Source organism: Pelodiscus sinensis, chromosome 27 (genome assembly GCF_052426305.1).
Source record: "Pelodiscus sinensis isolate ZL-2025 chromosome 27, ASM5242630v1, whole genome shotgun sequence".
In the NCBI taxonomy this organism is placed as follows: domain Eukaryota; kingdom Metazoa; phylum Chordata; order Testudines; family Trionychidae; genus Pelodiscus; species Pelodiscus sinensis.
The window spans coordinates 4,706,151-4,728,189 of NC_143078.1; the positions used below are offsets into that span (position 1 = coordinate 4,706,151).

General features: G+C 48.1%; 1 protein-coding gene across 3 annotated transcripts in view; it reads left to right on the forward strand.

The window, feature by feature from the left end:
* The first annotated feature begins 489 nt into the window (after nt 1-489).
* PLXNA2 (plexin A2) overlaps nt 490-22,039 on the forward strand; it is a 324,357-nt gene continuing 302,807 nt past the window's right edge. Inside the window, exon 1 of one of the 3 annotated variants that reach the window (XM_075909971.2) lies at nt 490-774. Coding sequence is in view for 1 of the 3 variants with exons in the window: in XM_075909970.2 (XP_075766085.2) it covers nt 16,781-16,862 (82 nt within the window). In the remaining 2 variants the exon portion in view is untranslated. Of the gene's footprint in view, nt 775-4,622; nt 5,336-16,200; nt 16,863-22,039 lie in introns of those variants that run through there. The other 2 variants (XM_075909972.2, XM_075909970.2) reach the window with 2 other exon arrangements.

The following is a 22,039-nucleotide window of genomic DNA, read 5'->3' on the forward strand; positions in this document are numbered from 1 at the left end:
GCAGTAGACAGGAAGATGACAGACCCCTAACTGTGGGCTTGCAGGGGGGCTTGGAAGCCTGTTATGCAGCCTCTTTACTGCTCAGGGCCCTGTGTGACATGAGGACAGAGATGCGGACCCCACCAGGGCGGGGTGTGTGTGTGTGTGTTTGTGTGATGGGGGTGTTAAGAAAATAAAAGGTAAATGCAGCTCCCCCCAACACCTGCCACCTGAGAGGGGACCCGTGGGACGTGCTGGCGGCAGGGGAGGCTCTGTCCGTGTTTCTGGTGGGGGGGGGGACATGCTCTTTGCCCGCGGGAGGCCTGGGCAGGGTGGGGGTTCGCCGCGGCGCGTCTACACGAGCCCGGCTCCGAAGGGCGGGCGGGGAAGGGTTAAGGCCGGTGCCGGTATGTTAATGAGCTGCATGGTGATGCGGGGAGGCCGGCTCTAGCAGCCAGCCGGCTGCTGCTGGGGGGGATGCGCTTCCCGTGCCAGGCAGGCGCCCACAGTCCCTGGGAAATTCGGCGGGGAGGCAGCGCGGAGGCAGCTCCCGCCGGCGGGGCCTGGGGGGGGCAGGCGGGCCCGGGGCGGCTCATGTCCCAGCAGGGGGCCAGGTGGGCAGCGGGCAGGTCGGAGCCAGCCGCTGCCTGACGCCGCGGGGGAGCCGGCAGGAATACGGAGCGGCCGGCGGGGGATGCCCGGGCGCCGCGCGGAGCCCCGCTCCCTAGTGCCGAGGCGGCGGAGGGGGCAGCGGTCCGCCCCCCGAGGAGACGGCCGGCGGCGCAGCTCCGGGGGGTAAGTAGCGGGGCCGGTGCCCGCGCCCCTCTTTTTGCTGCGCGCGGTTCTGGGGGGCGCGTCTCTCCGGGGTGCGGGATACCCCCCACGCGGGGTGGGACTGGAGATTCCTCCCCCTGTGGGGGACCCCAGCCCCCCGCGTTTGGGCCCGGGGCTCCGCGGGAGGGGTGACAGCTTCGCCTTGTGGGGGGGTCCCGCCAGCTGCCTTCCCCCGGAATTGGACCCCGAGATGCCCCCGGAGAGCCCTTTGGTCCCCGCTCCTGCCCAGGCTCTTCCTTGTGCCTGTGTGTTTCCCCCCCAATTGGTTTAGCTCTCCCGCCCCGTGTGTTTTTATTCCTCCGTGAATCGCAGCGGCTCCCTTTGCCGTCCGGAGCGAGGGGCTAGAGGCGGAGACCAGCAGACAAAAAAGTTGCCCACTGACACACAGGCCGTTACTCGAAGCGCTGGTGAATGCCCGCAGCTAGTCCCAGGAAAACTCCCAGCTGCTGCCACATCTCTGGCTGAAGCCGGGTGGGCAGGGGGCTAGAGGGAAATCAGCCTGCCCTTTCTCCAGAGAAACCCTGTGTGTCTCTCAGTGCCGGGAAAATCCAACACTGTTTGGACCATCCCTAGAGGATTTTACATCCCGGCTTGACAAGCCCTGGCTGGGCTGATTGAGTTGGGATTGGTCCTGCTTTGGGCAGGGGGCTGGACTGGATGCTTCTTGAGGTCTCTGCCAACCCTGGGATTCTATGATTTTGTGTTTCACCACAAGGGAAGCAGGACATCTATGTGCATCTTCGTCTCTTCTTTGGGCCTCCACTGAGATCTGCAATAGGCCAATACTTGCCTTTCTCCTGGGCCAGCAATGTTGGTATTTTGTGGGGCTGGGGACAGCGAAGGTCCAGTGACTAATTCTGTAGCAGTGTCCCAAGCTAGCATGGTGGAAAGGGGTTAGGAAGTGTGTGGTGGGTAGTTGAAATAAGAGAGGTGTTAGCAGGGAGCAATGCTATACAACCCCATTTCCAAGAGGGGTTCCCATTATGTGCCTGGCTCTTGACATTCTGGTGCTGTTTGACATCATAGCCGAGTTGTGGGAGACAGGTTGGGCTCTCCTTTGCTGGACAGTCCATTGGTTTGCTGCCTCTGAAAGTTAAGTCAAATGCCCTATTTCTGCAGCTGAAAGGCTGCTGCCTCAAAGAATCTGTGCCCTCTTCAGAGCAGAAGTTCTTCTCTACCCCCACCCCTCAACACAGATATTAACCCTCTTATAAAAATAATTTAACTCTGCTGCTGCCTTTGGCCAATTTCCCACTCACTCTGAGTGCAATGCGATAGTTCAGGGAGCTGAACGAAATAGCTTTGATTTTGGAAAAACGGTTCAGCTAAAGAGAAACTAAAATGTACAATTTCTTCTGTGAAATGGCTCGGGTGGCAAAATACAGGCACTTCACTCCGCTCTCCTCGCCATCTCTGCTGGGCTCATTGCAAAGATAAAGTAACTCAGTTTACTCTTCATTGCCTTTATATCTTTATTTGCTGTAATTATTTGTGGAGTTTCCCCCGGCTTATAACAAGTTGTGCAGTGGGAACAGGTAACAGATGCTGTTGAGAAGCTGCACAAAACCACAAACATGATAGAAATAGCTTCTTTTCATCACACGATGTGCTTTTCTTCCCATTTAACCCTCCATTCCCCCCTGCTCCTCAGCAGAACAATCTACTCTCCCCTGAATGGAGTGAGTGGCCAGGAGAAGGGAAAGCAAACCAGTTGTGACCGCTAGATGCCTGGGGGTGGGACAACGGAGAAGAGGTGACTCCAACTGTCCTGTGCTCTTGCACTCTCCCCAGCAAATTGCATGCGTGTGTGACAAGCTGTCTTGCAAAGCAGCTCTGTGGAAAGGAGATGGGGAGCCGTTTGTGGGGTAGATACTGTGGTCCATGTGAGTCTCTTGTTCTGCGTGCGAGCTGCGATTGACTGGTCCCTCCACGCTCCAGGACTGGCTGTGTACAGTTGAAGCCTGGAGCAAGCCTTGAGGGTATGACCCAACGGCTTGGGTGGATTGTAACAGGTGATAGAATTCTCTTCACTGAGCCTGCGTGCTGCTTGAGAGAGTCTAGCTGGATGCTTCAGGGTATGTGCCCAAGATTCTAAGGGAGATACCCAGCCTTCTCTTGGATGCCCACACGATGCATGCCAAAGGTTGCTTTTTGAAGTACCTTTGTCCAGGGATGCCTGGTTTAGCAGAGAAAAGGTAAAATCCACCACTGGCCAGAAATACCCATATCCACACCCATGCTTCAGTCCAAATGTTGCGCTAATCAAATCGCTTTAATTGGCCCGGTATAGCTCAAACAACAAACATGCAATGGGGTAGCGGTGGAGAACATCCCTTCCTCCTCGTACTTGTTGTAGCGATCCCTTTCCATGAGCAGCAGCAAGGTGTCCGTCCATCCATCCCCTTCCCCTCCTTTCCATTCCAGTCTTCAGGGGTGTTTTTTGGCTGATGAGAAATTTGTTTCCTTCCTCTCTCTGTCATTCTTAAGGGCTGGGGGGATTGAGAGATAAGCCTGTGACGGCCCTTTCACATCTCTAAACACTCCTGATTACTCAGCTAATCTTTATTTCATGGGCATGTTAAAAGAAACACACAAATGGAGAAAGTGGAAGGTGGGGAGATGTTTAAAATACACAAGAAAGGAGCCGGCAGCAGTATAATCAGTCTTATGCCAGTGATGTGAAATATTTATGGGTCTAAGTTGTGGCAAGATTTTTCTCCCTGCTGCTTCCCTCACCCAGCCTTTCTCAAATGTTTCCCTTTAGTAAAATAATCATTAAAAATCCGGCGTGAGGGGCCTGATGGCTGTTTCCCTCTTTACCCAGCTGTCTCCTGGTGGAGTTGCACACAGCTGTCTGTACACATCGCCTGGGGGGCACAATGTACTTCTGTCTGTCACTACCAATGAGAGAGCCAGGGACTGCTAGCCAAGCTACCCAAACCATAAAGAGACCGGAGTGTTGTGTTACAGTCAGTTAACTAGAAATCATTCCAAACCATCCCTTTGGCCAGCCAGTGGAAAAAGTGGGTGTCTCTTTGAGGTGCTTGCATTTTACCATGGTAGTCTGCTTCCGCTGTGGGCATTCTGCTATTAAGTCCTTAGATCTGAGTTTTCAAATTTTTTTTCCCTCCCTCCCCCCCAATCTTTCTCTCTCCCCTGCAATTCAAACAGTGATGAATGGACAAAAATCCCTCAAGGGAAACATTTTTTCACTTAGTTACAAAGATTTCATGGCTAATTAACGTAAATGTGGGTTTTAGAGTGTTAATCTCTTAACCAGCTTGGCTAAGAGGCTGGGAGGACAACAAAGAACAGGACAAGAACGGAAGTGGCGGGGAGCGGGCAGAGGTAGAGGTACTACCAAGTTTTCCCTGGGGTTTGCCTATAATCTTGATGACTGAATTCTTGGTGCCTATATAGTTATGGCCAAGAGTATCCCACGTATGCCTGGAGTATGTCCACTTACTCCTTGGATCCATGTACCTTCCCTCTTATGCCCCCTTTTCTACTCCCCAAAAGATCTAAGCTCAGCTCTCTGCAAGACTAACGGACATTTTGGGCTGAGGCTGTGGAACATTCTTTGTGAAGAGTGATGGGAACAAAGCTTCAAGGATAAAGAAGAGAAATTGGGAACAACAACAAAAAATAATCCAGGCAGTATATTGGCCTGAGGGGGGGGGGGGTTACATTCAGATTCTAAAATGCTACATTCAGATTCTTTCTCTGTAGCTATTTATTGGGGTGTTTTGAAGAGAAGGGCGTGCAGCAGGGATGCCCCAAACAGTCACAAGGCTATTGCTTCATGCTAATGCCACCCAGTTCTGTGCCAGAATTGGGAATCAGATTCGTTAAGAAAGTAGATCTATGGGAGAAAGCTAAACTGAGCACATCAAACTCATGTCGCTTGTGCCTTTCACCTTTTTCTCAAATCCAGGCTTCTGAGTTTAAAAACCTGCCTCAGAGCCACCCAGCTTTTGCTTTGCACAGGGATTTTTTTCACAACTAAACTTTGACAATAGATTTTTCAGTTTTAGTTGCACTCCACCTGTCCGCTATTCCACTCTTTCTTTCTTATCCTTTCTCTTCCCCTACACCAGGATCCATCATTGAGAGCCGCCTTTGGCCTAAGAGACTAGGACCATTTGAGAGCAGTAACCATTTGTGAGCTCGGAAACATAATGCATTGGGCAGGCCCGGCTGTGAGTCTTAGTGGGAATAGGGTACAATTATTGCTGGAAGATGGAATGAGGATGGATAGTGGGCTACCTGAAATACCATCTCACTCCACTAGAGGGGGCGGACGCAGATCAGGCTGAAGTGTACTCAACAGCTGCTTTCATGGGGGGGAAGAAATAAAAGAGCAGGAAACTGTCACCACTTCTAACTTGGGAATGAACTAAAACTGGCCATCTCATCGCCTTGAGTGCCACTGGAAGGAGACGTTCAGAGAAGCAGCACTGCGAATTGGACCCATAATTTCCCTGAAACCTACCTGTTACTGGAATCAGCATTTCTGGGGGAGGTAGGAAGACTTCAGTGCTTTGCAAAGATTCCCCGATAAGTCAGAATGGCTATAGCTAATGCCCTGCCCCCCCCCCCCCCATATACACTCACCCAACCCCACATCCCTTTTTAATCCATGAAAGAGGAACTCTTTCTGCAACACCTGCTGTGGCCTGGCTGCAGATGGGGAAAAAAATGTTCTCAGGTGGTGGTAAAATTGCTCTGGCGAGATTTAATTAATAAATAAAGGAAGGAAGATAAAATAAGCATGCATAACATATGTCAGTGATGCATCTCTCTAATCTAATCTTCTGCTGCATGTTCTCTGCTGGGTCTTGTCTCTGAGTTATAATCCGACCGTGTGTTTCAGTGAGGTTGAAAAATATTGTTTGCCTCACTTTGCTGGCTAAAAGGTGTTTCTGGCCACTCTGTGGGATGGCATGTAGCAGAGATGGAGTGCTGAGGAAAAAGGTGGTCTCCCTTGTTCCGATCTGCTATATCCTTTCTCGCATTTCTCGGTGTAATCTCAGCTTCTCGTTGGGTGAAATAGAAAGGGGGTGGGGAGGGAGAAGGGATGAAAAGCAAGATAAATGCATCATGTTATGAAAGTTTAATCCTGCTTTGCCTGGGCTAAAATTACATTCAAAGCAGGAGATAAAAGGCATCAGAGTCACATTATACGGATAAAAAAAAAATCCAGATCATCTTAAAAAGAAGAGTGATAGGGCTCAGCCCGGATCACTATCAGCCAAGCCCTCCATCCTGCCCAATGCAGATGTGTGCTGTTTTGCTGCAACGGGAAACCAAACAAGGTGGGCTCCTTGTCTGCAAAGTGCCAGCAATCTACAGAGGTTAAAGGCCACTGATGTGAAAATGCCTATTTTGTTGTAGCTGGAATCTAGGGAGCAGCGTTCAGTCTGTGCAAGAATAGCCAAGGCCATTTGTTTTGTCCCAGCATGTGTATCCCCCTTGTTGAACCGGATGAAATTGGCATAATTCAGTTACGTGTCATGGGGCCTTCAGTGCTAAAGAGCTAATGGAGGTTTTCCTCAACATGACAAGATAATTCTGGCGGCTTTGGAATGTGAGTTCTAACCCACTGTCTCTGTGAAGTTCCAAGTGGCTGTTGCATGAAAAGCAGTGCTAGAGGGTGGGCATCTTGATTTGGACAGAGCGCTCCCTGGGTGCGCAAGGCATGGAAAGGTTCGGTGGTGGGACTCTGAGTGTGGCCCCTTGGAGGACAATGCTAACACGATGAGTTGCCTTAGACACTGTTAATCATTTCTGGCATCCCTTTTGCCCAGTATTACCAGGGCCGGCCCACAACATTTTGGCACCTGAGGCAGGGAGCTCAAATGACATCCCCATGGCCCCTTGCTTGGGCCAAAATTTGGAAAGGTCTCAATTCTCTGGGTCCTAGTGGCGCCCCCTTACAGTCTGGCACCTGTGGCGGCCGCCTCAGTTTGCCTCATGGTAAAGCCAGCCCTGAGTATTGCTGTGCTTTACATATATTAAGCTTTTCCTCCACAGCTGTAGGAGATCAGTACATTCTCTGATTTACAGACCTGGAAACTGAGGCACAGGCCTAGAACTCAGGAGGAATCCTGTTCTAGGGCACAAGCACATGGCCTTAGACGTTTCCTAGGAGAGCTTGCTATACAAACACATCGCTCAGTCACCAAATGAGGTCTCTCTTCTTGGACATTAAAACTCCTACCTGGGCATATCTCAGTTTTACCCGCTCGTATTGAATTGTTGCTTTCACACATGGTGTGGCCTTAAAAATGTTGCACTGTGGAGAGGACCATTTGGGGAGCAGCCTCTTGTTCACCTCGCAGTCTCCTAGGTTTCAGCCCCGAATTCCAAGCCGCTCTAAAATGAAGGTATGTTCTGGACCAGCAGGGTTGGAGTCAGAGAAGTGGCAGCAGGGAGGGTAGGACAGGCGGGTCCCTAACCGTCTGAAGGCACCATACTGATTCATGGACCAGAGTTTTGGAATTGCTTCCCGAAGTTCCCGGGGCCTCCCTTGCCTAGGGGGGAGCAAGGCTGGAAGTGGTTCTGGTGTGTTTGTAAGAGCACAGCCTCCCCAACAGGACTGGGACGCGTCTTCCAGCCCTGCCCTTGCTTTGCAGTGACTTCCCCGCCGTGCAAAAGTGAAAGGTGACGTCTGGGTAAATATTACGTTGACCTCTCACCTCGTCGTCCTCCTGCCGCTGCTGCTGCTTTCTTTTCGCTCGTTAATGAAGCCACCAGATGCCCTGGAACTGAGCTGCAGAGGGGGAGGGAGGAGTCGCTCCAGCCTGAGGCTCACACACTGCGCCTCTAAGGGAAGAGGGGGGATAAGTAGAAGGGGCAAGACAACATTTGTTTCAGCACCGAAAGCTAAACAGGAAAGGAAAGTCTCCTTCCTCACTGCCTGGTGGGATTGTGCACCCCCTCCCCCTGGTAGGGAGTGTTAAAGAAACATTTGCTCGGACCTGGAGTGCTGCTGTTTTGCTGGAGAGGTGGGAGCCAGCCAGAACTTGACAGCTGTCTCCCAGCCGGCTCAATGAGGCTCTCCACGTGAGCATGTGACGGTACAGTAAAGGCCGCTGGGGTGTGGTTTTTTATGACATTGCTATACCAACAGGCGTGCTAGTGTTGATACAATTATACCAGCATTTTTTGTCAGCGTAGCTCATTTTGTTCAGGGAATTGATGTTAGCGATGCCTCAAAAAACTCTCATGTGCCAACATAGGCCATTACAGCTATACCAGCAAACCTTACTGTAGTGCAAACTAGGCCTAAGGGTTCGACTTCGCAAAACTTTCAGTGTTTGGTTGTGGGCAAGTCTGTAATTTTGTGATTTCCACACACACACACCCTTTCCACGCAGATACGTTTGTACAATTACAGACTCAATGCCAGGCATCTAGGTTCTCTAAGCAGCTTACTGTTTACAAGCCAGCACATCTCGTCCAATGCTCATAGGGGCCGGCATGTGTGTCTTGGGCTTGTGAGCGCAATGTTCTGTTAGCAAGCCAGTGCTTGTCTTCTGAGCACCCTGGGCCACTGTTTCCCATAACTGTTGGGCAGCTACCCAGAAGAGATTCCGGTGCTGCTCCACTGATTAGCAGAGTTTCCAGAGCTGGCAACATGTGTCTACTGGTGGTGCACATCTGCACGTGTCTTGGTGCACATAACAAAATTTATTCTGCCCATGGATGGAAAAACTAGAGGGAACATTGCCCTGGGCAGCAGGATAGTGAGCAAGTCCAGCCTTTGACCCTTTGAGGTGACGCAAAAGTGCTATTGACAAGGTCCAAATGGATCCAAGAGGGGTGCTAGCATGACAGACACCAAGGACTGAACCGGAGACTTGCGGAGACAAACCCATGAGCTGTTACAGATGGAACTCAAGAATCGGGTCCTGTAGCTGCAGCTGCAACAGCCTCCTGTCCTCTGAGGATCTGCATAGAAGAGGAAGTGTAAAACACACTTGTCTGTAGATTCACATCTAAACGCCATGCCGCTTGAGGAAGGTCTTTTTAGCCTTCGTTTTCCCAGCGTGGAGCTTAGAGGGAGACAGGTTAATGGTTCAGGAGGAGGCCACTCTCCATATGCATCACAGAGAGCTAAAGGAAACAGCTTATTACAGTTTTCAGCTCCTGACCGGCAATTACCACCATTTGGAAACAACCATTTTAACTCACTCAGCGGCAGCTACTGATCAGCGTCAAGCTACAGAGCTCTGACTGCCCTTTACCTTGTGTCAGGAAGTCCAGTAATTCTGGAGAAAACAGGAAGCCTCTTGGGCGGAGTGTCACAGATTACTCACTTGCTCTTCTACATGAGAAGACTTTCAAGACGGAGGCTCCACTTTGATATGTTCCCAAAGCTGCCGTCAGGCCCCAACTCCACTTGGATCGAGTTACCTATGTGCTCTCCAGATGTGAGGAACAAATGAGTGTAGGAGATTCCTTCAGGGGTGTGAGGAGTTGTAGTTTTGGATCTAGGTAGACTCACTTGTGCCATCATCAGGACTTTGCATGATACGCATTGCAGTAGCTGCCCTTGTCTTGGGGACACCATGCAGCCATAGGTGAGCTAGGCAGGAGGAGGAAGGTGGCAGCTCTGTGGCTTAGGTCTTTTGGCTCCCATGGTAGGAGTCCTATAGGATGTTGGTATCTAACTGCAAGCTGGTTAGAGAAAGATGGAGGAGAGGCATGACCCATACACAGACTTGTACCTGTTTAACAAGAGCTGTATGAGTTAAATCCATACAAGTCTGTGAGAAGACAAGAGCAGAGTTTAGGGGTCCTATAAATAAGATACTATCATGGCAATTTGGGGGCGCAATCCAGACCAGCATTTGAAGGCAGCCTGCAACTACCTGAAGGGAAGTTCCAAAGAGGATGGAGACAGGCAGTTCTCAGTAGTAACGGATGGCAGAATGAGGAGCAATGGTCTCAAGTTGCAGTGCGGGAGGTGTAGGTTGGAGACCAGGAAAAACTATTTCCCTCGGAGGGTGGGGAAGCACTGGGAAGGGTTCCCTAGGGAGGGGGTGGAATCTCTGTCCCAAGAGGTTTTTACGTCTTGGCTTGACGAAGTCCTGGCTGGGGCGATTTAGTTGGGGTTGGTCCTGCTTTTAGCAGGGAGTTGGACTCAATGATGTCCTCCGGTCTCTTCCAACCCTAAGCTTCTATGATTCTAAGAGGTTTTCACCACCAGTGTTTCCTCTAATTTTTTTTCATCCATGGAAAAAACTTTAGTCTTTGATAGAGAATAAAGTTTTATATGCACCAAGGCATTTGTGAATGTGCACCACCAATAGAAACACACAACCTGTCTGTGGGTGCTCTGCTAATTAGCTGGGTAGCATTTGAATTTCTCCTGAGAGGCTACACAATCCCTGCTTCTCTGGGTGTGTTACGTTGCTTGACTGAAGTAGCTCTCAGCGAGTGTTTGTTTGAGGTAGATTTCTTACCAGCCTTCCTTCTTTTCCCACCATGGCTGATGTTCTCTTAGCCAAGGCCTTCCACAGAAGCCCAAAGGGCTGGTTTCCCTCTTCTTCCCAGGTGGTGGATCTTTGCATGAGGAAATATCAATAACTCTTAATACACCACACCCCCACACATATCGTGCATGAATGTAAATGATCAGAGTTATTAGTTTTCCTTAGATGCAGATTATAACCCTAATGCGGTGGGAGACACTGAATTAGTCAGGCCATCTAAAACCCATTTTCTGACTGTGAAGCCCTTGTCCTCTGGCACTGGGATGTTCTTAGGGTTTCTTTCCCCTCTACTACCTTGTGGCTGTTCAGGACTACTGGCTCCTATTACTAGCACCCCCCACAAAGGGGCGCCCTGGGGGGCTGGGCTGTAGTGGTCCCCTGCTGGATTAACCATGCTTAATCAGTTAAACTTCGTATTTAACCGGTTAACAGATTCACTGTGATTTTATATCCCTCTCCTGACCCTAAACGCTCTTAACAATCTGGCTCGTAGTGGTACTTCTCCATTTCCCTGTCTATGGAATGGGTTGAATGTTTGTCTACTTGGCAGGTAGGTGAGGGTGTGATTCGTTTTGGGATCCTTTTATGAAAGAGAGTAGCGCTGGGCGAAGGGGAGGGAATTTGCATCAACAGTAATCCTTTCACAGTGGTACCAAGCTCCATTCCAGCATTTTTCTCTGATCAGCCATTTGTCAGTCTCTAAATGCGGAACTTTTTACCACTAGTGCTGGGTTAACTCCAGCAGAGAGGGTGGGCTTGTCTGTAACCAATGTGCCATGCTGTATTTTGTTTGTACTGAGAGACACCAGAGCTTTGGGGGGCAGGGGCTAGGCGGTGTCCTTGTGCAGGGGCAGTCTGCGCAAGCTTTAAATTCACACCGCAGCGACGGCGAGTCTGCAAACACCTTTTTCAGCTCAGCTGAAGAAAGCATTTGGAACCAGTATTTGCTTGTCTGATACAAGGTCTTGGGTAATGGGGCTTTTCAAGGCATAGAAATTGCATGGCATGGGCAATTCTGGTACATCAGTTCCACCAAATAAATTTTCTGACTTTCAGGTGGTCACAGATTGTCACGGGCTGGGATGTGCTAGAACTAATCCTCCCAAAGAGACAAAGGCAGCTGCTATTTAAGGGGCTTGGGAGCATGTTTTGTAACTTGTTTAAAAAATGAAACCCGCTCAAGGGATCATAGGCCACTAGGAAGCTTGTCTGAAAGCAACTGTGCTAGAAAGTTGGGTGGGAATTGGATTGATTTTCGCAGATGAAGCTCCCATTTGACTTCTCATTTGGCCCCAGGGCAGCAGTAGCTGAAAGTTGTTACCCTCCGGCAGCTGGTGGGTGGCTTATATGAGCCTCTGTCTGACTCCTGGTGCTCAAGGCCTATGTTTCCTAAAGGGTCCATTTTTCAGAAGTACTGAACATCTGCCTTCTGCAGATCAAGTTCCTTGAAGGATCTTTCATATTAAGCACAATGTTCTTGCTAATCCTTTCCATCCACGTGCAGAATCCATTTTGTTTTGTGCACGGAGGCATGTGCAAATGTGTACCAGCAGTAAAAACAAACCCTAACTGTGGGCACCCCAAGGAGGGACTGGGGTCCAACTGTTCTAGTCTCTGTACAAACAGCACAGACAGTTGCTGGCCCAGAGAGTTTATGATCTAGGATTGAGGCTGGAGAATTAAGATATAGCAGTTGAATGAGCGCTGAGCCAGATGTTCAGGTTCCTAGCATTAGACCTGTACCATGGAAAATGTGGATATTTTGAATAATTTTCCATCTCAAAACAGTCTGAAAGGTCAAAATCTTAAAAATTTCTGTCAACTAAAAATCCAAATTTTAAAAAAAGTTGGAATCAGTCAAAACATTTCATTTTGATGGCAAAATATTTCAGTTTTGACTTTTTCTTTTTTACTTTCATTGGCTTCAATTTCTAAATTAAAAGTTGTTGGAAGCTAGAAGACCAAAATTTTTTATTTGGAAAATATCAGAATAAAATGTTTGAACAATTTCAAACTGTTTTCCCAGATTTTTTTTTTAAATAGATACATTTGTTGAAACCAAGCCTTTCCTGTAAAATGCTTCAGTCTTGACAGTCACTTTCCAAGAAAAATAAATAAATGGTTTATCAAAATATCCCAGCTGTACTTAGCGTCTGCCATTTGGGCTGGATTTGCTGACGTGTTGAGTAACCAGGAGCCCCATTGTGAGATTTAAGGCTAATTTTGGCATCCCCTGGTAAGAAACCAATTTTGTAGCTTCTAGCCTTCGTAAGCATCCTGCAATAGGGAGCATGCAAACAGCCCCGTAAAGTGAAATACAAAGGCACTCTCCTTGTGTGTCTGACTATTCTCACATCAGGGATTTGGAGAAGAGATTTGCTTCCTTTAGAAGGCAATTCTTGTACTTAAATTTCTACTTACAGCTGCTACAAATGACAATTGGCAAACAGTATCAGATTTGCCAGAGGATACTTATCTCCCCCTCTTTAAAAAAATATTCCAAACAATGTACAGTTTAACATGAAGAAAAGCCAAACACTGAGTCATAAATGTGTTAATCCCTAACAATTCCTGTTGCTTTTTCTGCAAACTCCCCTCTATAAACATGCATTGCCAGGTTATCTAATCCAGCCATTTTGTTAGGGAATAGGATGTCATGCTAATTTCCTTGTTTTGTGATCTGTGGTGGTTTGTTTGGTTAACAGTGTTACGGACCTTATAACTACCTCACAGAGAACTTGACATTGTTCTGATGGATGTCATTGGAAGCAGGGCTCAGCTTGTATCAAAGTATAGAACACGTTACTATTAGTCAGGAAGAGGGGTTCTATTTTACATGAGTTCTCATCCTCAGAGCTTCAGTTCACATTCTGAGGTTTATAGGAGAAATTTCGCTTTAAAACATTTATTTTTGTCTCTCTTTCACCCAAAACAATCAGTCAGATCAGATTGTTTGACACAAGTCTCATGATCCTAGGAATTATGGGACAGTAAACCTAACTTTTTTGCTACCAAACAAATTGGTTGAAATTATCGTAGAGAACAGAATTATCTGACACAGAGATAAACGTAGTGGCTACGTCTAGACTGGCATGATTTTCCGCTCTAGGCATTTGGGGACTAGGCAGATTTTACTGTTTCCCTGTGAAATACGGTCCCACAAGTCCTGGGTGAATATATTGTATTCCAGGCACTGCTGGCTCTAGGCCAACATGGTCTGGACGTAGGAAGGAAATGATTCAGTTGCTTTACAGACAAGTGCTGCTTTCAAACTGAAAGGGGCAGGAGACAGCTGAGACTTCAAAACTCGTTTCCCAAGTGAGTCAAGTTGTTGTTGTATGTATTGGTGGCAGGGCCAAAAGGCCCCAGGCCTGGGTTGGAAGCCTGTTGTGTGAGGCATCCAAACCTCCATCCCTACCCCAGAGCACTTGTGTGCCATGCACATGTTGAGAGAGCACAGGTGGATACAACCAACCAAAAGCAGGTGGAGGGGAGACCGCAGAAGAGTGAGAATAACCGATGGTCATAAGATGCTACTGTCTAGCCAGTTCCTTCTGCGTGGCAAGCACTGCGGAAGGGTGAGTTTTAAAGAGAGGAGTGCAGTGCCAGTGCGTGTTTTGATGAAGAGCTTTTCTCGTGCAGAAAGTGCAGCATGAGAGATATTTGCAGGAATGGTAGAAGCACTATAGGCTTGTAGTGACCAGAACATTGGCTAAGGAGACGGGAGACCCGTGCTTAGGCAAGTTGATTTGCTTTTCCATGTTGTTTCCTCTCACTCCCTCTATCTGGTCCATAAACTCTCCTGAGTCTGGAGCTGGTTTTTCATGATGTGTTTGTATAGTGGATCTCTATAGGCCTACTAGACGCTACCATAATTAACAAGAGATGGGTCAAGTCTTTTACCCTGGGCAGAGTTTTGGGCCCCTGAAAACCACGTCATGCCATCCAAGTCATCCTTGGTTACTTCCCTGTCTTCTGCCTGATAACCTCTTATCATTGGCATGCACAGGCCTAAGCATCTGCTTTCTCCATCCTGTTGTCAGCTTGGTTGGAGAGGAAGGCGTTTTTAAATGACAGTAAAACCCTTAGCGAAAAAACCAGAGTCAGTGTTAAAAATAAAGAAAACAAGACAGCTTGTTTCATCTAAACAGAAGGGTTATTAAACCAGCTTGAATTAATCAGTGATCTGCCAGTGCTCTGAAATTGAAAAGCAGGGCTGAGGAACAGAGCAGCTGAGGGGGAAGACTCCACTTTCCCAGGTAGAAATTTACATCAAAGTCCTGCAGGAGAGATGCTAATGTGCTCTCCATGGCAGGAAGTGTTCCTGCTCCTCCGCTTCCTTGGGAAGATGCTAACAATGCATTAGACTCTGGGGCACTCCATCCGTCACTCTTCTCTTAGCCTGAGCGCAAAGGGAACAAGTGACGATGTCTGGAAGGGCTTCACCTGTCAGCACCTGAGTCCCTGGTAGGAGTTGGTGTTGAGGCTGGGAAGCCCCAGGAGATCTCCTGAGGAGTTTCTACCTCTGCCAGTTGTCACTTTCTGCAGCGGTCTAGGAAGGATCTGTCCTGTTCATATCCGTGCATTATGTTTCTCCAGCATCTGAGCATCTCGGCGCTTTCCATAAATGTTAATGAAGCTTCGGACACCCAAATGAGGTAGTTTAACGGAAGGGTAAATGGAGGCCCAGAGAGGCAAAGTCACTCTACTCATGTTGGTTACACTCCATGGCCTAAATGTCCACTGAAGGTTATGAGTGTTCTTCAGCCCGGCAGGTTTGACGCACACTGAAGGGTTCTTCAGTGGTATGGGATGTTCTGTATTGAAATAACCAATTTAGTGTGGCTGTTAAGTTGAGGGCTTTGAACACTTCACAGCTCCCTTACTGTCTGTCAGATGCCATGCACACAAGTGGCACTGTAGAAAGAAAGAGTCGTCATTCCCCAGTGGAAATCCCAGGATTTGAAGCGACAGCTAGATTTTTGGGAAGCAAGTAGCTGGTCTACCGGATCTCATGAGTCCTGAGGCTACTAAAACCAATAGTGAGGAATCTGGCAGGCTACTGGAACATCCAATAATGGGTGCTTAGAACAGGGATGGGGGACCTTTATTGGGTGGGGGGCTGCTGACCCACAGAAAAATCAGTTTGGGGCTGCACAAAAGTGAAAAGTAAAGAAAAAAAAACAAAACAAAACCCCATATTCCCCTCACACACCAGAGCCTAGGGGGGAGTTCAGTTTGTGGGGGAGAGCTGCTGTGAAGAGGGCTTGGGATGTGGTGTCTGAGCAGGTGTCTGGTGTTTTCCAGCTCCCCAATGCTGGGGGTTGCCCCGAGCCTCAGGAGCCAGATCCAGGCAAGCCAGGGTCTGGAACTGGCCCCTGGGCTGTAGTTTCTCCACCTCTGGCTTAGAGGGTGATAAACACGCTTCATAGGCTGGGGTGGAGTGGGGTGGGGACCCTCCGGTTAGTGGCAGAATTAGAATATAATGCCTGAGGAGGACTGTCACCTGTCCCCAAGCTAACTGCAAGACGTGCCCGGTTTCAGTGCTGTTGTGCACTTTTAATCTTCCTCCGCCACATTCAGGGCTAAGTTTTCCCTACCCTGGAAGGATTAAGATCAAGAGCCTTGAGAGCCGGTGTAAGGGGTTGTTTCTTTTGATGCTGCTTGGTGCTTAGTTTCACATGCTGAAAAAATACCTGTCCCCAGCCCTGTGAAAACAAAACTCTGTATCCCGTAACCACCAAGCACCTTTCAAATGGGGATTTTCACCCAAGCACGTGGGTTCATGTTCTTAATTATTTCAGTGCTGCTGGCTGAGTGAACTCAAGAGCTGGCCAGCTGGGGATATTCAGCATTTCAGAACCTAATTTTAACAAATGTACAAGTTCCTCATTTACCTAGGTAATGGCACTGGGGCTGCAGTGTAAATACATCTAGCTGCCATGGGGAATATTCAGGATAACAAATTCCACAGTGCTGTGCTGGCTGGCATACCTAAAAGCTTTTGGGGGTGGGGTTTTTATTTAGATTTGTTTGGGGACCCATTTAATTCAGAAGTGGGATTCATCCACTGCCTGCATTGATCCTGGGAGCTCTACTCTCGTGGACTCACTCCATTTTCCTCCTATAGTTCCAGAGCAGCTCTCTGTACCACAGGGCAATCAGAGGTCTTTTCATACATAGAATACTAGGTTGGGACTCAGGAGGCAAGAAGCTAGTTTTCCACTTTGCCTCTGACCTACTATGTGACCTTGGTCAAGTCACTTAATCTGCTTGTGACTCCGTTTCCCATCTATACATTTGTATCTCACACTGGGATGGCATGGATATAATTGATTAATGACTGTGAGAGGTTCAGATGCTACAGTGGGATAAGCCCCTAGATAGAGGTGTGGCTTTATTCAATGCAGCTGAGCCCTTTACTCAGGTTTGGATGAAATAACCCAAGATTTTTTAAAAAAAGGGGGATGGGAGTCTCCTTTTTCTTTGTCAAGGCAATAAGGAAACACTGCAGGGTCTACACTGGATTTTGTGCTAAATGGTTGCATGGTGAGTAAAGCCATCTTTCCTCTCTTCCCAGGCCCTTCCCTAGTGATACTGGATAATTTAGAAGCCCTTTTGCAGCAGTAAGTTTAAAGCTGCCAGCTGCTCTCTACAAGATAATAGGTGTTGGATAACAGTGCCATGAAAAGAAAAGGTGTTTTGTTTCTGCCACCTTGGTGTTCTAGGGCAGCAGTGAATTTTGCTAGTTTTATTTTGGGTTGGTTAGGACTTGTGCTTCCAGCTGAGATGAGCAGCCGCTTGCAGTTCATATGTGACAGCAAGAGCTGGGGTTCTGCTATAGACCCTCAAATGAGATTTAAGATGACATCTTGGCTCCATTAAAGTCAGTGGGAATTTTGTGACTGGCTTCATTTGGGTCAGGATTTTATCCTTAGCATAGGATGCCCCTGTGCCGTTACACACCACACCTGTGACGAACACTGAGCTGCAATTCACAGAGATAGCTATGTCTGTGTTCATTTGTATGACAATAGTGCCTAGAGGCCCTATAGCGCTAGGCACATGAGTGCAACTTGTCCAAAGTTGCACAGACAGTGCATAGCAGGGCCTGGATTACCAAGCCAGGTTTCCTGACTCTTACTCCAATGCCCTAGCCAGGAGGCCATGATGCCTTGCATGTAGAACCTCTCCCCTGGTGATTTCAGAGCATTTTCATCAGTTAAACCCATCTCCCCATCCCCACCCCAGTGATGAAAGCATTATGCCCATTTTACAGATGTGAAAACTGAGGCACAAAGATGCAGGAAAGGGACTTGCCTGAGAGAGCACAGTGAATCAGGCACAGTGGCATATTCAAAAATAGAACCAGGGTGTTGCTACCCTATCCACTATTCGGACTCCCTCACCATCCTGCCTAAAAAGGAAATATGCCATCTCAACTGCTAGGAAGGGACTTGCCCAAAGTCCTGCTCATTGGTTTTTCTCTTCCCTTTATCCTAAACTGGCTGGTGTATGTGTGGGAGAGAGATATGGAGAGGAAGGGGGAAAGAGAAGGTTCATCCGGTACATTTGTTGCATAAACAATATCTCAGGCCGGGACAATCTGAGTGCATTTTAGTACATAATTCATGCAATTATGTTTGTTATCAAGGAAATGCCTTTTCACAGCTGGGTTTTATTTTCCCCTCCTCCACCCCACTCCCCCAGTCCTTGCGGAAGCAATAGCCACAATACTGTACTTTGCCCCGCTACCTCTTTCTCAGATAGCTGCGAACAAGCTTGCAAAATCCTGTCTGCATGAATAAGTGGCCTAAGGAAAAGAGAGGGGGGTGGGATGTAACTGTGAGGGTCACTCGTGGTTATTTATTTTGGCTGTCAGAGTGTTATCTGGGATGAGGGCTGTCTTAGGGAAATGTAAGTGGGTTTCATGGGGGGACCAGCATGGACAATAAAATAAGAAAATAAGGCATAGATCTAGACTGTATTTCTAGCCAACTCTTCAGAGAGTTAATTGCTGCCAGGGCCATGAAAAAGCCTCACTGCTGTGTCTTCCTAACCTTTGGTAGGAGCATCCATGCTACAGACTGAACCTCTCTAGTCCGGGACCTGACCGGTACTGACTCAGAGAATTTGCTGGACCACAGGAGGTCAATATTGTCTGGTAGCATAACCAACCCTTCCACTGCTTCCTGGGCTCTTAGAAGACATTTAGGAAGGGGTGGCCTGTCCATATAGGTGAACTAGGTGGTCGCCTAGGGTGCCAAGTTAAATGGGCATCATATGGTGGCATAATATCATTGAGGGGTTTGGAGGTGAGGGCGCCGATTGCATGATTCACCTAGGGTGCCAGTTGCTGGCAGCTAGTCTAGGGCTGCCCCTGCATTTAGGGGTAAATTGGAGCTAAATCACAGCAGAGAACAGTGAGAGCCAGGGTGGGTGGCTGTAAACAAACTTTATTGGGCTGCGAGAACATCTGGCTCACTAAAATCATGCCAGACCACGGGTGTGGCTGGACCAGAGAGTGCCGTACTAGAGAGGTTCAACCTATACTGCAACTTGGAGAAGGCAATTTGCAATAGCTCCCATTGTCACTCGACATTGACAATCTGGGTTCACAGCTAGCGAGAGTGTTAAACACCGGGAGTTCCTAGTGGGTGTTTCTCTGGGAAAGCTCTAGCCAAGTGTAAAGATGCGACTGGATTCCTCTCCTGTGAGCAGGACTAGCAGGAATGTCTTCAGGTGGAGTTGGAGGCATCTCACTGTGTCTGGCTGTTACCTACACACAGTCCCTCTGCTTCATGAACGAAACAAAGCCTCATAAACTGTTCTGGCAGCCTGATGATTAACCATTCAGAGCCCAGCATGCAGAAGATTGTCAGCCTGCTTGTTAGCTTAATTATTTATAACCACTTTAATTTATTTGTTACGTCTTTTAGAGGGAACCCTAAAAATGCCCCCAACAAAAAGCTCTAGGTGGCCTTGTAATTACCTTTCTATCTTACAATATCATAATGATTTCAGATCATTATCAAGCTGGGTAATTGTAGTTTGCATTGAATTCTGAAGTACATCATTGAGCTGACTAGTAAACTTAGAGAACAATATCTGTATTTAAAAAAAAAACCACACAGTTGAAGTTCCCATTTTCTTGAAGCTGGTGCAATTTGGGGAGCCTAAAATGCACAGACATCCCATAGTCTGGATGAAATGGGATCAGGCTTTGAGCACTGGGGTGGGACCTGAATCCTGTTCCCTGCGCTGCCGCTGGCTTGCGGAGTGACACGAGGCTGTCTGTGCTTCAAGTTTCCTCATGTGTAGCGTGGGGATAATGCGACCGACTGCCTTGTAAAGTGCTTTGAGATCCAGTGGTGAGAAGTGCCCTATTAGAGCTAAGTATTCTGTGGTGTTGAACTACCCTATGCTCAAATCACTCATGGGTTACTCGCACTGTTCCACTGACGGACCGTTTTCAGACTCTCTCAGGACACTTTCTTCATGGGAATAACCTTTCCTTGGAGTGTGAAGAATTTTATCTTCACGTATCCCTGGAAAATGTCAGCATTTTGGCTCTGAAGAAGAAATCTTCCTCTGCTGTATTGGGGCTTTCGCTACTGGGGGAAGTAGAGGGAGAGGTGACAAGCAAAAAACAATCTTGCTGAGGCGAAGTAACTAGTCTGAATGGTAGAAGAATGTTTGATGGATCCTCCCCTGGATAAGTGTACAGCTCAACCTAACACTCCCGTGTGGAGTCTCTAAATCAGGATTTAAAATTGCAATCCACTGCAGTTGTACCTAAATAGGAGTGCAGAGCCACAACGTTCACCTCTAGAATGGAAACCTCTTTAGGTTTATGGCCCAACGTTAAGGTTTTGTGAAATTCCTGATTCTATTAAAGTCAGTGGGAGTTTTGCCATTCACGTTGGAACCAGGGTTTATTTTCTGAAAAGTTCCCCAAAGCTCCAGTGCTGATCTGAGCTCTCTGAATGTCTTGAGGGTTGTCTTGCAAGAATGGAGTTTCTTGCCAAGTTTGTGGTGCTGGCTGCTCGGGTTCTGGATGAGAAACCTTCTGTGGAGAAACATTTCACTGAGCCTTTTGGAAACTCCAGAAAGGTTCTATCCCCCTTAAATTATGTTTCTGAATTGTACCAAGATTTGTGAGAGCAGGTGGGGGTGGACACGGGTCCTTCCCAAATTGGCTCATCTGCTCTGTTGATAGAACTTGGAAAAGTTTTAATTGAGAATAGGCTGTTTCCTTAACTTCAGGGGCAACTGGTATTTTATTTTTTGAATAAGGGCATGTCTCCTTTTGGAGCTTGAGGGGCAAATCCCAGCTCCAGGAGATATATCCATAGTAGCTCTGATAAAGCAAGCAAAATAAAAGGAGAGTGTTTCTGTGGTGGTGCAAACAGAAGAAGGGACTAGCTTCTGCAAGGTGATCCAGTCCAGAGCACCTAAGCATACTCCCCCAGCTAGACAGTCCTACAGGACACGCCCTCCCAATTCCACTGTTGCTTTTACCTTGAATGCGAGTGCTTCCTTGAGCCGGAATTGACACCTCCAGCACCATGTGTAGACATCCTCTTTGAACCATGGTATCCAGCCTGCTAGCCATATATGGCTATTGGGCTGGTTGAGTGTGGCGAGTTGGCTACAGTAGTGGCTACTGCTTCAGAAGGGGTTGGACACCACGGCCTTAGAGTAGGCATGAGAGGCCACATTATGCAAGGCACTGTACAGAGTGGGGACATAGCTCTGCCCCCAAAGAACTTGCCATCTAAATACACATGATAAAAAGTGGGAGGAGCAACACATGCACACACACACAGAGAAAGAGAGAGAGAGTGACCGACCTTCCCAAGGATAATCAAGAGGTCAGTGGCAGAATTCATGTCTCCCAAATCCCAGGTCATTTGCTCCATCCACTAGACCATACAACCTTCTGTGATAGATCTGGGAAGCCCACCTCCCAGCTGTTCTATAGCGGTGCATGCAAGGCATCAGGGCTCCAACTTATTCCAAGAGGGAGCATTTATTAAATAGATCAACTTTTCACCGGCCCCTCTTCCCAGTTGTGCCCTTGGATGGCTGCGTGTTGAACTGGAATCAACACGCAGGGTCAGGATTGCCATGGGCTGAGGCTACTCCGAATAGATGGTTCTTGTATTTTAGTTTATATCATGCAGCTTGTAAGGCCTGCCCTTTCGATGACCCTTTCTTACCACCAAGGGGATACTGGGGAATTTCTGACAGGCTGGTGACATATGGAGGAGGTCAGCAGGGTGAGCCAACAGAGCTCCCTGCTCCTGGTCTCGTGGTAATGAATCTCCCTTTGACTGTACACAGCATGCAAGGCAGAATCAACCAGCAGGTCTAGAAAGCCCTCAGCAGGGGGCAACTGTCGCCAAGCCCCTTCTCACACTCTTAAATTTCTGCATCATTCAGTAAAACAAACTGGAGAGAGAGAGAGAGAGAGAGAGACAAACACAAGAAGGGCTTTTATTTTTCCACTGAGCATCTCTGGAGACTCTGTGCAGTTCCCGGGCCTCAATTGCAACACAATGGGGCAACCTGAGGAGGGAAAAAAGTTTAGTGCCGTGAGCTGAACGTCTCTAATGAACATCTCTGTACAGGCTCAAAGTTGGTCAGCACTGAAATGCTGTGTCTTACTTTTCTTAAGGGTATGTCAGCACAACACAGCTTTGAGCCATACAGGCCTGTTGCTA